This window comes from Leucopleurus acutus, assembly GCF_964270905.1.
Source record: "Leucopleurus acutus genome assembly, chromosome: 2".
NCBI lineage: Eukaryota > Metazoa > Chordata > Mammalia > Artiodactyla > Delphinidae > Leucopleurus > Leucopleurus acutus.
The window spans coordinates 50,957,407-50,972,579 of NC_139143.1; the positions used below are offsets into that span (position 1 = coordinate 50,957,407).

Here is a 15,173-nt window from a genome sequence, read left to right on the forward strand (position 1 = left end):
GTGTTAGTTTCTGCAGCACTATTTACAGTAGCCAGGACATGGAAGCAACCTAAGTGTCCATCGACAGATGAATGGGTAAAGAAGATGTGGCACATATATACAATGGACTATTACTCGGCCATAAAGAGAAATGAAATTGAGTTATTTGTAGTGAGGTGGATGGACCTATAGTCTGTCATACAGAGTGAAGTAAGTCAGAAAGAGAAAAACAAATACCGTATGCTAACACATATATATGGAATCTAAAAAAAAAAAAAAAAGTTCTGAAGAATCTAGGGGCAGGACAGGAATAAAGACGCAGACCTACTGGAGAATGGACTTGAGGACCCGGGGAGGGGGAAGGGTAAGCTGGGACAAAGTGAGATAGTGGCATGTACATATATACACTACCAAACGTAAAATAGATAGCTAGCGGGAAGCAGCCGCATAGCACAGGGAGATCAGCTCAGTGCTTTGTGACCACCTTGAGGGGTGGGATAGGGAGGGTGGGAGGGAGGGAGACGCAAGAGGGAAGAGATATGGGGGTATGTGTATATGTATAGCTGATTCACGTTGTTATAAAGCAGAAACTAACACACCATTGTAAAGCAATTATACTCCAATGAAGATGTTAAAAAAAAAACCACAACACTTCACTCGGTTAAATTGCTTTACTATAAAAAAAAGAAAAATATACTAAAGCAAAGTATGTTTTTCCCCATCACGTTAAGACAGAATAGCTTTCATTAATAAAAAGAAAGTCAAACAAACCAAAAAAAATTGAAATCCATATTTGATATCTAAACTAAAATACTTACAGACCCATGTAAAGAAATGACCTTTATTTTCTTTAGAACAAAGTTGTATGTGTATACACATTTGTGTATATGTCTATTCTATAATACACATTTTAGAAAACCAGAAGAGGGGCATGGAGTTGGTAAGTTTGGTCCAAAATGCCTAGATGATTCTTTAAATCCAGGTTATATCTTTTATTTCTTGATAAATATTCTATGGTTCAGCAGCATCAAGAGAAAGAAAATTAAATTTAAGGAGGAGAGGGCATTGTATATTCAAGTTCTATAGAGCAGAATAGGGCCAACTTCTGGAAACTGTTGGAATAAGGACATAAGCAAGGTAAGGAGGCTCCTGGTAAAACAGTGCTGACCTTCAGACCCACCTGATTTCTAGGTGGGAACCTTGAGGGGAAGAGGAACACTTTGTTTGACTTAGTGTTTCCAGCCCTAGCTAAGTGCCTACCATACAGTATGGACAAAAAATGGATAGTGGATAAATGATGGGACGGACATCAGCAGAGATCATAGGTGACATAGTCAGCCTGGTTCAATGAAAAGAGCCTGAATGAAGCTAGGCAGGCCTGGCTTTGAATTCTAGCTCTGATGCCCTCTTTCCTGTGTAACCTGACAACTGTTATTTTACCTACTGAGAGTATGGTTTCTCTGTTGTAAAATGGGGTTATTTACTATTGGGATTTCAGGGAGCCAATACCAGTCTTTCACCCATGAGTTCTGAACGGGCTGTAAGAATGATGGCAATTGAAATGTCAGCTTAAAAGGCATCTGATAAAGGCAGCTGGAGATATGGTTTAACTCTGTGACCAAACGGTCTTTCTAATAGTCTTGTCCTAAATCAATGGAAATATGAGGAGTAAGAATACAACTCCCCTCAACACCTACCCCCTCAGGGCTTTAGGATGGCATGATTTCATTTAGGTAGGCCATCAGTAAGTCTTAGCTTTCACTCTTCTCTCTCCATCAGAGTTTGAATATTTTGTAAATCAGTTGCAATGAGTATAAAGCCTGGTATGGGGTTAGGGGGCACATAGGGAGGGAATCCAGGAAAGAGAAATTGCCCTAGGTTTTTAACAAGTAAGAGACCCATGCACAGGTTTCTTGAATGTGCTAGACTAAGAGTAATGCTTATAATAACCAATACATTTAAAAAATATTTCCTAATTTAAAAGTAAAACTAATAACTTTTTAGTAAGTTATCTTAACATTACAGATATTTTGATTTGGTTAAGACTCTTGAATCAAATGAATAATGTGAAAATTAATTCATAAATCTTAGATATCAGAAAGTGAAAAGAATTTGTGAGTTGTTGGATAATACTTCTATTTATGTACATTAGCTTTTCCTGGATCACTTGACTGCCAGTATTTCACCTTAAGAGTGGCAATTAAGAATGGGAAAACATCCCCCATCCCACCCTTCCCCAGGTTTAGAATCCACTAAAACTTGTGGGATGAACATTTTACCCAAATATAGACCTTTTTGTGATTAAGTTAATTTACTCTTTTCAAACTGTGACATCCTGTTTATAAGAAAGAAGACTTATAAAAAGTCATCTTAAGCATGAACTAACTTCTAAAATCAACATTTTGGTGAACTTACGTGTTAAGTGAGTCACAACTATTTGGATGAGGATTTTCTGGTTTTGAAAGAGAAAGTACTTGGGAAAAAATGTCATTCTGGTTTCATTGAAATGGAAACATTTTAAAAATGGAATTTGCTAGTGAGCCTATCATATAACAAATTTCCACACACATTTCTTAAGTCACTTTGTGAATTTGTAGAGCTGCATCCCCCATGGGCCAAGTCTTAACCATCACAGTATGCATTTAGCCTTTGTAATCCTCCCCAGAAATTACATTTTAATAAATGCTGCACAAGGTAAAAATTTTTACAATATTTTGAGGGTAATGTTCCTGACTTTATAAACTGAATCTTGAAAATTATTCTTTGTCCCAAAAGAAAGCTGAACTTATATCTGTTCATATTATTTGCCTGATAAAAAAAGGTTCTCTTTTTACTCTGACCCTTTAGTAATTTGAAAATGTCATTGTGGGCAACTCACAGTCTAATTTATAATCAGAAAGTAATGTTACATTCAAAATTTTATATTTGATTTTTAATGTGTATTTGCTGTTTATTAGCTGTTCTTCTGAAGGTACAGGTTAAATTTTGTGAATTGAGTATGTCCATCACCCCTGTTTAAGCAGCCCTAGTCTCTGTGCTGTTGAGCCTAAAATCTTTATCTCCTGCTCTGCCCTATTAAGTGTTAGATTAGTATTTAAGGATCCTGCTGGCTATCTTGCCTGTTGGTACCTCAAGCACTTCAAATTTATTATGTCCCAGTTTGAATGACTTTTCCTTTTATTGTCACTGTTCCTTCCCCTGTGTGTCCTGTTCAGTTGCTGGTCCCATCTCCCAATGAGGGTCTGTGGTCTCTGGTCATCCTATACCCCTTCCTTTCACTTATCACACCAACTATCTAGTTGTCAGTCCCTGACAATTCTGCCTCAAAAGTCCCTTCTTTCCATCCCAGTCTAACTCAGGCACAATCATTGCTTAGCTAGTTCAGAACTAAGTTTCTCATGGGGCTTCTGTCAGTCCTCCTCTCTCGGCCACCAGATCTTTCTGTGCATATCGTCAAACACGAATCTGCCTATAAACTTCTACCTACTCCCCATTACTTTAGGAGCAAGTCTTTACAACCTGATACAACTTATTTTTTCTAGATTCCCCTCTTCTACCTGTCTGCTCCCTTGACCCCCTCTCAAATGTAGCTTTAGTCGATACTAACAGTCCTTTGAATAGATCAAATATTTTCACACTGAACTTTTCTGTTTTGATCCTCATTATTTAAGATTCACCTTCTGTCTTCTCATTTTCACCCTTTCAGAAGTAAAAATCGTTTCTTCTGTGTCCTCTCATAGTACTTTTTATTCACTTTCCCTATCACTTTTCCCTATACCCCATTGTGGTTAATTGTCTATGTGAGGCTTTCTCAGGCTAAATTAAGAATTTCTCAAGAGAGAGACATACTTTCTTCTATTGTGAAAAAAACTCACAACTGTTTCAGTGTCTGAAACTTAATTTAAGTGCCCTATTAATATGTGCTAAAGTTGGGATGTATTGAAATGTATTCAGATTCTCATAGATGCAGTTACTATACCACATGAATGGAGAAGTAACATAGATTAAAGCAAAAGAACTCCTTTGCCAATTTTTTCTTGAGAGCTAGGGATTTAAATTTGTGACAAACATGGGAATTCCTCTGAAAAGTCAGCGAATAATGAATGGCAATATCACCTGCAAGTTACTGTTTATTCAAAGTAGACCCACCAAGGCATCGTCTCTGGCATTTGTTATCAATCCATTGTATTGATATTTTAAAATAAGAACTACTTTCTGTCCGAGTTGACTTCGAATTGATTGGTTTGCATGTATTGATTGGTTAGCATGAATTGATAGGCAATAGGATAAAGATACAAAGTTAAATGCATACCAAAAAAAGTGTCATCTCTGTTTCCCATTTGTTGCAATAGAGGTGGAAAGAGAAACTAATACGCATGGAATAATTAAGTGCTACACTAGTTGAGATCAATTATAATAAACAAAAAAGAAACATGGGACAAGGAAAACTTGTTACTATCTGGAGAAGTAATGAAAGGTCTTATTAAGAACTTCCTAGTACCTGAAACTAATAAAATATTGTTAATCAACTGTACTCCAATTAAAAAAATTGAAAAATAGATAAGGATTAATTGAGTGAAAACAAGGAATTCCATATGAACAGAATAACATGGATCAACTGACAAGACGATTTCTGTGTTTAGAAAGCCAAAATTTAGTTGATAATTTTAGCAGGAATCTATATTATTTACTTTTATGAATATGAAGTTATTTTGTCCTACTTTGTTTTTCTCTCACAGGTGGATCAGATATTGAATATCTAGACTTCTATAAGCCTGTCGTATGGTTTTGGATCCTTGTAGGGCTTGCTTACTTTGCTGCTGTCCTGAGCATGATTGGAGACTGGCTCCGAGTGATATCAAAAAAGACAAAAGAAGAGGTAAGAAATAAGTGTGCAAAAACAATGTTATTTAGCTAATTCAGTAAGGTTATTTTTAAACTTTTTTTTTTACATTTATTTTTTAAAATATTTAAACATTACTTAAAACTTTTAATGTTTATGTTTGGTGTAAATTTGCTGTATGTATGTGTAAAAATTTTAATGTTTATGTTTGGTGTAAATTTGCTGTATGAGGCTATCAGTCACATGAGGAATAATTTATTGATTTAACCAAAGCTTACTAAGTATCTCTACATGCCAGATGATATCTTGGTGCTGAGGGTAATTTGTAATGAAAAAAGATGTAATTAAAAACATTTTATTTCTTTTTCTTTTTTTCTTTTATTTCTTTATTTCCTCAAGGACACAGAGTAAATTTTATTCCATAAAGAGACAATAGGAAATATTTGTGTCAAGATACCAGTAGCATGAAAAAGTGAATGTATTATATAATATTGAATTTTTATTGTATTCACTTATTTCCCTTTTTCTTAGGTCTGTATAAGTGTGTGCAAGTGCACAAGTATACACACGCATGTATTCCCCAAAGCTAGTTTGCATTATGACCAACTTCCTTGTGTACTGACTTCGGCTGTGCAAAAAGATATCTTGTTATCTATTTTGTGCAACTGTATATACAGAAATGACCATTAGAATTTTGACTCATGAAATTTTGGAAAGTTTGAAATTTAAATCTTGATTTTGAAATTTTTTATAGTTTAGAAATTAACTTTTGATTTTATATTGAAGGGTCCAGAAGTACTTTTAGTTTGAGTGTGACAAAGTAGTGTTTTATTATGATTTCTGTGTTTCTTGCTTCTGGGTCTTAGCCAACTTTACTAATTTTTTTCAGAGCACAGCAAATCTGTAAGACCTGCAACTATAGTACCCACTGTCTTCCTTTAATTATCCCTCCATTTCATTATCTGGCATTCATACACCAAGAGACATCAGTGTCAAAATCTTTGATTGATACAACAAGCATGATTCTTTAAACATACACCCAAAAGAAATAGAATAAGGTAGGAAATGATAAAATTAATTTCTCTCTACAGACAAATATTTTCTTTGAAACACATCAAGCCATATAATTTCTTATTAATACCCAAGATGCCTATGGTAATTAGGAGTGTAAGTTATCCAACATTTCTCTTCATGGATACCCTATTTCTCAACAGTAATTCATATATTCAGTTTGTGTATATTAATCTATATCTTAGTTATACCATAAAACCAAAAACATAATTATAAACAAATCAACAAGACAATATGCTTGACATTCTAGTTTAAATCATGTGAAGAGTACTGCTTTGAATAGGACTTCAACTGATTTGCCCGTCTTAGTTATGCTCATTGTGTGTGTGTGTGTGTGTGTGTGTGTGTGTGTGTGTGTGTGTGTGTGAGAGAGAGAGAGAGAGGGAGAGACAGAGACACAGGGAGAGAACGAGGTAGGGAGGGAGAGAATTATGGTTATTTTAACTTCAGTGTACTTTTAAGGGTCTTGAGATGCTAAGGGGAACAAAGGAAATTGTAACTAGGAAATATTCTGGATAACATAGCTCAAAAGGGAACTTCTCAAACTTCCAGCCGTAAACTGGCATTGAAATGCATTTTAAAAACACACACAGACCATTTTTTTTTAAGTAAAATAGAATTGAACAGAGCACATCGCTGTTAGATAGTTTAAAAAGTGTCGTTTTGTGGAAATATACGTATATTTCCACCCACATATATACAATAAATATATATTATATACATATGTGCATATATATATATACTAATATTATTATGGATCACAGTCCAAAAGTTGGAAAGTGACCAAGGCATATATAGGACAGGGGGAAATTTTAGCTCTATGCCATTGATATATTTGATTAAAGTTTAAAAACTTGTATTGTTAAAAACCAGTGCTTTTTTGATAGGATTAGCTCGTACAAAGCACTAGCACATTTTTTCCAGAGTAGTGAGATAATATCTGTCTGCTTGGACTGCCATAACAAAATACCACACACTGGGTGACTTAAACAACAGGAATTTATTTTCTCACAATTCAGGAAGCTGGAAGTACCAGATTAAGGCGCTGGTTTCTGATAAGGTCTCTCTCTTTGGCTTGTAGGTGGTGCCTTCTTGCTGTGTCTTCATAGGGCCTTGTATCTGCACATGTGCCTGGAGAGGGGGGGTGCTCTAGGCCCTTCCTCTTACAGGGACACCAGTCCTGTTGGATTAGGGCTTGACCCTTATGACCTCATTTAACCTTAATTATCTCCTTAAAGGCTCTATCTCCAAATAACGTCATAATGGGGATTAAGGTCTCAACATATGACTTGTTGGAGGAACCAATTCAGGCTATAAAAGAATCCTTTCAAAAATTTAAATTTCTACATTAACTGGCTTATTTAATATGAAAAACAAGTTTGTTTGCCTAGTTATGAGTGATCTTCATGATTCTTAGCCAAATATGAGATGTATCATTGTGTTTTCAACACTGACAACTAGAAAGCTATTCTTTTCCTAACATAAGTCTTTTGGCTTCTCCCTAGCCCCTTTTTTTTTTTTTATCATCTTTATCGGACTATAATTGCTTTAAAAAGGTGTGTTAGTTTCTGCTGTATAACAAAGTGAATCAGCTACATGTATGCATATATCCCCATATACCCTTCCTCTTGCATCTCACTCCCACCCTCCCTATCCCACCCCTCTAGGTGGTCACAAAGCACCGAGCTGATCTCCCTGTGCTATGTGGCTGCTTCCCACTAGCTATCTATTTTATATTTGGTAGTGTATATAAGTCCATGCCACTATCTCACTTCTTCCTAGCTTACCTTTCCCCCTCCCCGTGTCCTCAAGTCCATTCTCTATGTCTGCATCTTTATTCCTGTCCTGCCCCTAGGTTCTACAGAACCATTTTTTTTATACATTCCATATATACGTGTTAGAATATGGCATTTATTTTTCTCTTTCTGACTTAACTTCACTCTGTATGAGAGACTCTAGGTCCATTCACCTCATTACAAATAGCTGAATTTCATTTCTTTTATGGCTGAGTAATATTCCGTTGTATATATGTGCCACATCTTCTTTATCCATTCATCTGATGATGGACACTTAGGTTGCTTCCATGTCCTGGCTATTGTAAATAGAGCTGCAATAAACATTGTGATAGATGGCTCTTTTTGAATTATGGTTTTCTCAGGGTATATGCACAGTAGTGGGATTGCTGGGTCATATGGTATTTCAATTTTTAGTTCTTTAAGGAAACTCCATACTGTTCTCCATAGTGGCTGTATCAGTTTACATTCGCACCAACAGAGCAAGAGGGTTCCCTTTTCTCCACACCCTCTCCAGCATTTATTGTTTGTAGATTTTTTGATGATGGCCATTCTGACCGGTGTGAGATGATATCTCATTGTAGTTTTGATTTGCATTTCTCTAATGATTAGTGATGTTGAGCATCCTTTCATGTGTTTGTTAGCAATCTGTATATCTTCTTTGGAGAAATGTCTATTTAGGTCTTCTGCCCATTTTTGGATTGGGTTGTTTGTTTTTTTGATATTAAGCTGCATGAGCTGCTTGTGAATTTTGGAGATTAATCCCTTGTCAGTTGCTTCATTTGCAAATATTTTCTCCCATTCTGAGGGTTGTCTTTTCGTCTTGCTTATGGTTTCCTTTGCTTTGCAAAAGCTTTGAAGTTTCATTAGGTCCCATGTGTTTATTTTTGCTTTTTTTTCCATTTCTGTAGGAGGTGGGTCAAAAAGGATCTTGCTATGATTTATGTCGTGGAGTGTTCTGCCTATGTTTTCCTCTAAGAGTTTTATAGTGTATGGCCTTACATTTAGGTCTTTAATCCATTTTGAGTTTATTTTTGTGTATGGTGTTAGGGAGTGTTCTAATTGCATTCTTTTACATGTAGCTGTCTACTTTTCCCAGCTCCACTTATTGAAGAGGCGGTCTTTTCTCCACTGTGTATTCTTGCCTCCTTTGTCAAAGATAAGGTGACCATATGTGCAAGGGTTTATCTCTGGGCTTTCTATCCTGTTCCATTGATCTATATTTCTGTTTTTGTGCCATTACCATACTGTCCTGATTACTGTAGCTTTGTCGTAGAGTCTGAAATCAGGGAGCCTGATTCCTCCAGCTCCATTTTTTTTCTCGAGATTGCTTTGGTTATTCGGGGTCTTTTGCGTTTCCATACAAACTGAAATATTTTGTACTAGTTCTGTGAAAAATGCCATTGGTAGTTTGATAGGGATTGCACTGAATCTGTAGATTGCTTTGGGTGGTACAGTCATTTTCACAATGTCTAGGATTTTTCCAATCCTAGAACATGGTATATCTCTCATCTGTTTGTATCATCTTTAATTTCTTTCATCAGTGTCTTATACTTTTCTGCATACAGGTCTTCTGTCTCCTTAGGTGGGTTTATTCCTAGGTATTTTATTCTTTTAGTTGCAATGGTAAATGGGAGTGTTTCCTTATTTTCTCTTTCCGATTTTTCATCATTAGTGCTAGGAATGCAAGAGATTTCTGTGCATTAATTTTGTATCTTTGCTACTTTACCAAATTCATTGATTAGCTCTAGTAGATTCCTGGTAGCATCTTTAGGATTCTCCCTGTATAGAATCATGTTATCTGCAAACAGTGACAGTTTTACTTCTTCTTTTCCAATTTGTATTCCTTTTATTCCTTTTTCTTCTCTGATTGCTGTTGCTAAAACTTCCAAAACTACGTTGAATAATAGTGGTGAGAGTGGACACCCTTGTCTTGTTCCTGATCCTAGAGGAAGTGGTTTCAGTTTTTCACCATTGAGAACAATGTTGGCTGTGGGTTTGTCATATATGGCCTTTATTATGTTGAGGTAAGTTCCCTCTTTGCCTGCTTTCTGGAGGGTTTTTATCATAAATGGGTGTTGAATTTTGTCAAAAGCTTTTCCTGCATCTATTGAGATGATCATAAGGTTTTTCTCCTTCATTTGTTACTATTATCACATTGTTTGATTTGCATATATTTATGAATCCTTGCATTCCTGGAATAAACCACAGTTGATCATGGTGTATGATCCTTTTACTGTGCTGTTGGATTCTGTTTGCTAGTATTTTGTTGAGGATTTTTGCATCTATGTTCATCAGTGATATTGGCCTGTATTTTTCTTTCTTTGTGACATCTTTGTCTGGTTTTGGTGTCAGGGTGATGGTGGCCTCATAGAATGGATTTGGGAGTGTTCCTCCCTCTGCTATATTTTGCAAGAGTTTGAGAAGGACAGGTGTTAGGTCTTCTCTAAATGTTTGATAGAATTCACCTGTGAAACCATCTGGTCCTGGGCTTCTGTTTGTTGGAAGATTTTTAATCACAGTCTCAATTTCAGTGGTTGTGATTGGTCAATTTATATTTTCTATTTCTTCCTGGTTCAGTCTTGGAAGGTTGTGCTTTTCTAAAAATTTGTCCATTTCTTCCAGGTTGTCCATTTTATTGGCATATAGTTGCTTGTGGTAATCTCTCATGATCCTTTGTATTTCTGCAGTGTCAGTTGTTACTTTTTCATTTCTAATTCTATCGATTTGAGTCTTCTCCCTTTTTTTCTTGATGAGTCTGGCTAATGGTTTATCAATTTTGTTAATCTTCTCAAAGAACCAGCTTTTAGTTTTATTAACCTTTGCTATTGTTTCCTGCATTTCTTTTTCATTTATTTCTGATCTGATCTTTATGATTTCTTACCTTCTGCTAACTTTGAGGGTTTTTTATTCTTCTTTCTCTAATTGCTTTAGGTATATGGTTAGGTGGTTTATTTGAGTTGTTTCTTGTTTCTTGAGGTAGGATTGTATTGCTGTAGACTTCCCTCTTAGAACTGCTTTTGTTGCGTCCCATAGGTTTTGTGTTGTCGTGTTTTCATTGTCATTTGTTTCTAGGTATTTTTTGATTTCCTCTTTGATTTCTTCAGTGGTCTCTTGTTTATTAAGTAGTATATTGTTTAGCCTCCATGTGTTTGTATTTTTTACAGATTTTTCCTGTAATTGGTATCTAGTCTCATAGCTTTGTGGTCGGAAAAGATACTTGATACGATTTAAATTTCCTTTAATTTACCAAGGCTTGATTTGTGACCCAAGATATGATCTATCCTAGAGAATTTTCCCTGAGTACTTGAGAAGAAAGTGTATTCTTTTGGTTTTGGATGGAATGCCCTATAAATATCAATTAAGTCCATCTTGTTTAATGTATCATGTAAAGCTTGTGTTTCCTTATTTATTTTCATTTTGGATGAACTGTCCATTGGTGAAAGTGGGGTGTTAAAATCCCCTACTATGATTGTGTTACTGTTGATTTCCCCTTTTAGGGCTGTTAGCATTTGCCTTATGTATTGAGGTGCCCCTATGTTGTGTGCATAAATATTTACAATTGTTATATCTTCTTGGATTGATCCCTTGATCATTATGTAGTGTCCTTCTTTGTCTCTTGTAACAGTCTTTGTTTTGTAGACAAAGTCTATTTTGTCTCGTATGAGAATTGCTACTCCAGACTTCTTTTGATTTCCATTTGCATGGAATATCTTTTTCCATCCCCTCACTTCCAGTCTGTACGTGTCCCTAGGTCTGAATTGGGTCTCTTGTAGACAGCATATATGCGTGTCTTGTTTTCGTATCCATTCATCCGGTCTTTGTCTTTTGGGTGGAGCGTTTAATCCATTTCCTTTTAAGGTAATTATCGATATGTATGTTCCTATTACCATTTTCTTAATTGTTTTGAGTTTGTTCTTGTAGGTGTTTTCCTTTTCTCGTGTTTCCTGCCTAGAGAGGTTCCTTTAGCATTTGTTGTAAAGCTGGTTTGGTGGTGCTGAATCCTCTTAGCTTTTGCTTGTCTGATAGGTTTTAATCTCTTTGTTGAATCTGAATGAGATCCTTGCTGGGTAGAGTAATCTTGGTTGTAGGTTTTTCCCTTTCATCACTTTAAATATATCTTGCCACTCCCTTTTGGCTTGCAGAGTTTCTGCTGAAAGGTCAGCTGTTAACCTTGTGGGGATTCCCTTGTGTGTTATTTGTTGTTTTTCCCTTGCCTCTTTTAATATTTTTTCTTTGTATTTAATGTTTGATAGTTTGATTCATATGTGTCTTGGCATGTTTCTCCTTGGATTTATCCTGTATGGGTCTCTCTGTGCTTCCTGGACTTGACTGACCTTTTCCTTTCCCATATTAGAGAAGTTTTCAACTATAATCTCTTCAAGTACTTTCTCAGTCCCTTTCTTTTTCTCCTCTTCTTCTGGGACCCCGTATAATTCGAATGTTGGTGCCTTTAATGTTGTCCAACTGGTCTCTAAGGCTGTCCTCAATTCTTTTCATTTTTTTTTCTTTATTCTGCTCTGCCATAATTATTTCCACTATTTTATCTTCCAGGTCACTTATCTGTTCTTCTTCCTCAGTTATTCTGCTATTGATTCCTTCTAGAGAATTCTAAATTTCATTTATTGTGTTGTTCATCATTGTTTGTTTGCTCTTTAGTTATTCTAGGTCCTTGTTAAATGTGTCTTGTATTTTTTCCATTCTATTTTCAAGATTTTGGATCATCTTTACTCTCATTACTCTGAATTCTTTTTCAGGTAGACTGCCTATTTCCTCTTCATTTGTTTGATCTGATGGGTTTTTACCTTGCTTCTTCATCTGCTGTGTGTTTCTCTATCTTCTCATTTTGCTTAACTTACTGTGTTTGGGGTCTCCTTTTTGCAGGATGCAGGTTTGTAGTTCCCATTGTTTTTGCTTTCTGCCCCCAGTGCCTAAGGTTGGTTTAGTGGGTTGTGTAGGCTTCCTGGTGGAGGGGACTAGTGCCTGTGTTCTGGTGGATGATGCTGGATCTTGTCTTTCTGGTGGGCAGGACTGCATCCGGTGGTGTGTGTTGGCATGTCTGTGGCCTTATTATGATTTTAGGCAGCCTCTCTGCTAATGGATGGGTTGTGTTCCTGTCTTGCTAGTTGTCTGGCATAGGGTGTGCAGTACTGTGGCTTGCTCGTCGTTGAGTGGAGCTGGGTCTTGGTGTTGAGATGGAGATCTCTGGGAGAGCTTTTGCCATTTGATATTACTCGGAGCTGGGAGGTCTGTGGTGGACCAGTGTCCTGCACTCGGCTCTCCCACCTCCGACGCACAGGCCTCATACCTGGCTGGAACACCAAGACCCTGTCAGCCACATGGCTTTCTCTTGTGTGTCATAGTCCAGAGGAAGATGCTGTGACAGTAGATGTCATTATGGTGTTCCAGTTCCCCTCTGCTGAGTCAAGGGCAGTGAGAAAGAGGAAAATCCAAAGCATCCATGGTGTCGCTGGCAAAGCCCCCAGGGTCCCCGGGAAAAATACAATGGAATCTAGGTGATAAGGCCTACCTTCTTTTGTGCTTAGTCTAGTTTCACTTGTCTGTAGAAGCCGCGTGCAGAAGTCTTGCACCTAACTTGTTGGATTAGCGTTCCCAGCATAGAAACGCCATGCTGGACACTTTGGTGGCTGTGTCCTCCCTAGCCTTTTGTGTGACATGTACTTTCTGGTGACTGCATCTGGGGAAAGCTCATGTGAGTAAAGGCCCTGAGCAAGTTTATGGGAACCCTCTGGAGCTGCAGCTGCTCCGGACAGTTGAGCCAGTTACAATGGAACTGTCACTTTGAGCAGATGTGTATTTTCTAATTTATAATGCAGTTTAGGGAAATGACAAAATTGGGTCACAAATTCAACAGAGAACATGAAGAAAGAAAGGGAAAGACAATTTATAATTTATCTATAGATTAATAGGGCCAAAATTTTTATAAATGAAATTCTAACATTTTTACAGCAGCGGGGAAAAAATTATTTGATAATTTTAGTCTAGAAATAATTTACTAAAGGACATAATTAAATAAAAACCAACTAAATACATTCTAGTTGTCAGCTTTACACACATGAACCATGGTGGGTGACTGTTCACAATATATTCCTTACCTTTTGTACCTAAACCATTCCAGATACTCCACCTTTTAAAAACTACCTGAATGTTCAGAAGCAACAAGACTATTTCTAGTTCTCAATTCCATAAAAATGCTAAACTTTTTTTATAACTTGGAATTCTCACTATTAAAAGTGTAACTAGTACAAAATACAAAAAATATGAAATAATATATAGTAGCAAATTTCCAAGTGATGATACAAAAACACAAGATTTCCCCCAATGAAAAGATCGTGGCTAATAGTAAGTTCCAGTCTGACATTATGTTTTCAAAAACTAATCTTCTTAAATGATATTGGTTAAGTGTAAACATAGAGCTCTAGTCATATGTGGCCTTATTTCTGTTTTTCATGTTAAAGTCTATTCTGTTTCCAGTGAAGACTAATGGTAATGAAAATATTATGTTTTGGAGTAAGAAGAATAGTTTTTGAGGAACATGCTGAAATAAAACATGTTGGTATAGCTAATCTATCTGAAATATTTGAAAGGAAAGGGTTAGTTGGAGCAACACTGCATAGTTTCAGAAGTGTCACATGTAATTAGAGTTGATCTGCATCCCTCAAGGAAAAGAATAATGACCTTAATAATTTTTCCATGGAGACATATGAGCTTCTGTAAAAGCATTTATTTGTTTCATTATTTTTTAAGCTCTAATGGAGAATAACACATGTTTAATATTAAGAATTGATATGACTAATTATCTTTTTCTATGAAGCCATGTACCCTCTTCTGAGGAAATGATGTTTCCATTTAGAAAATAAATATTATTTATGTATTCTAAATAATACAATAATACTGATATCTGGGGCAGGTAGAATAAAAATAAGCTGTGACCACAGCATTCAGAAAGTAAATTCCTAAGCAAGCAGGGAGTAGTACATCCTTATTATGTATAGACATAGTCCGTTTTGCTATTGTTGACATTCCTTGAGTTTGAAAGACCTGTGATTTCTATATAGTTCTTGTATCAGTGTACATGTACCACAGTGTTTGGGATGTTCCTGTCCATATGTGAGACAAATACTGCCTCAGCCCCTACATCAACATCCCAGTGTTCTCAGGCCATGTGGCACTACAGCTGACCACCATGAGTGGATAGCCAAGCATCACTTCTTTACCAATATAATTTCTTTAGCCTCTGAAGGTATTCATGCAAATGGAGATGCTCACTTTAGTAAGTTGGCCTTACATCATATTAAGAAAACTCCCTTTGATTGGGAAGCTCTAGTGCCTAGAAACCTTGAAAGATTGTCCCTAGAACTTGTATTTGGCCCCAGCATTGTGCAGGGTCCTGAGAATATGGAGATACATAGTTTTCTCCTGCTGATGACCTGGTGAGAGCAGTTGTTCTTCTCTGAACTTCATTC

The 15,173-nt window shown here is 36.4% G+C and overlaps 1 protein-coding gene across 3 annotated transcripts in view; it reads left to right on the top strand.

Moving 5' to 3' along the window:
* Positions 1 to 15,173, top strand: part of KCNK2 (potassium two pore domain channel subfamily K member 2) — a gene marked incomplete at both ends in the record, with an annotated part of 160,547 nt that overhangs the window by 96,091 nt on the left and 49,283 nt on the right. For all 3 annotated transcript variants that reach the window (XM_082833358.1, XM_082833359.1, XM_082833360.1), the window contains one exon: positions 4,719 to 4,858. In XM_082833358.1, coding sequence (XP_082689484.1) covers positions 4,719 to 4,858 — 140 coding nt within the window. The remainder of the gene's footprint in view (positions 1 to 4,718; positions 4,859 to 15,173) is intronic.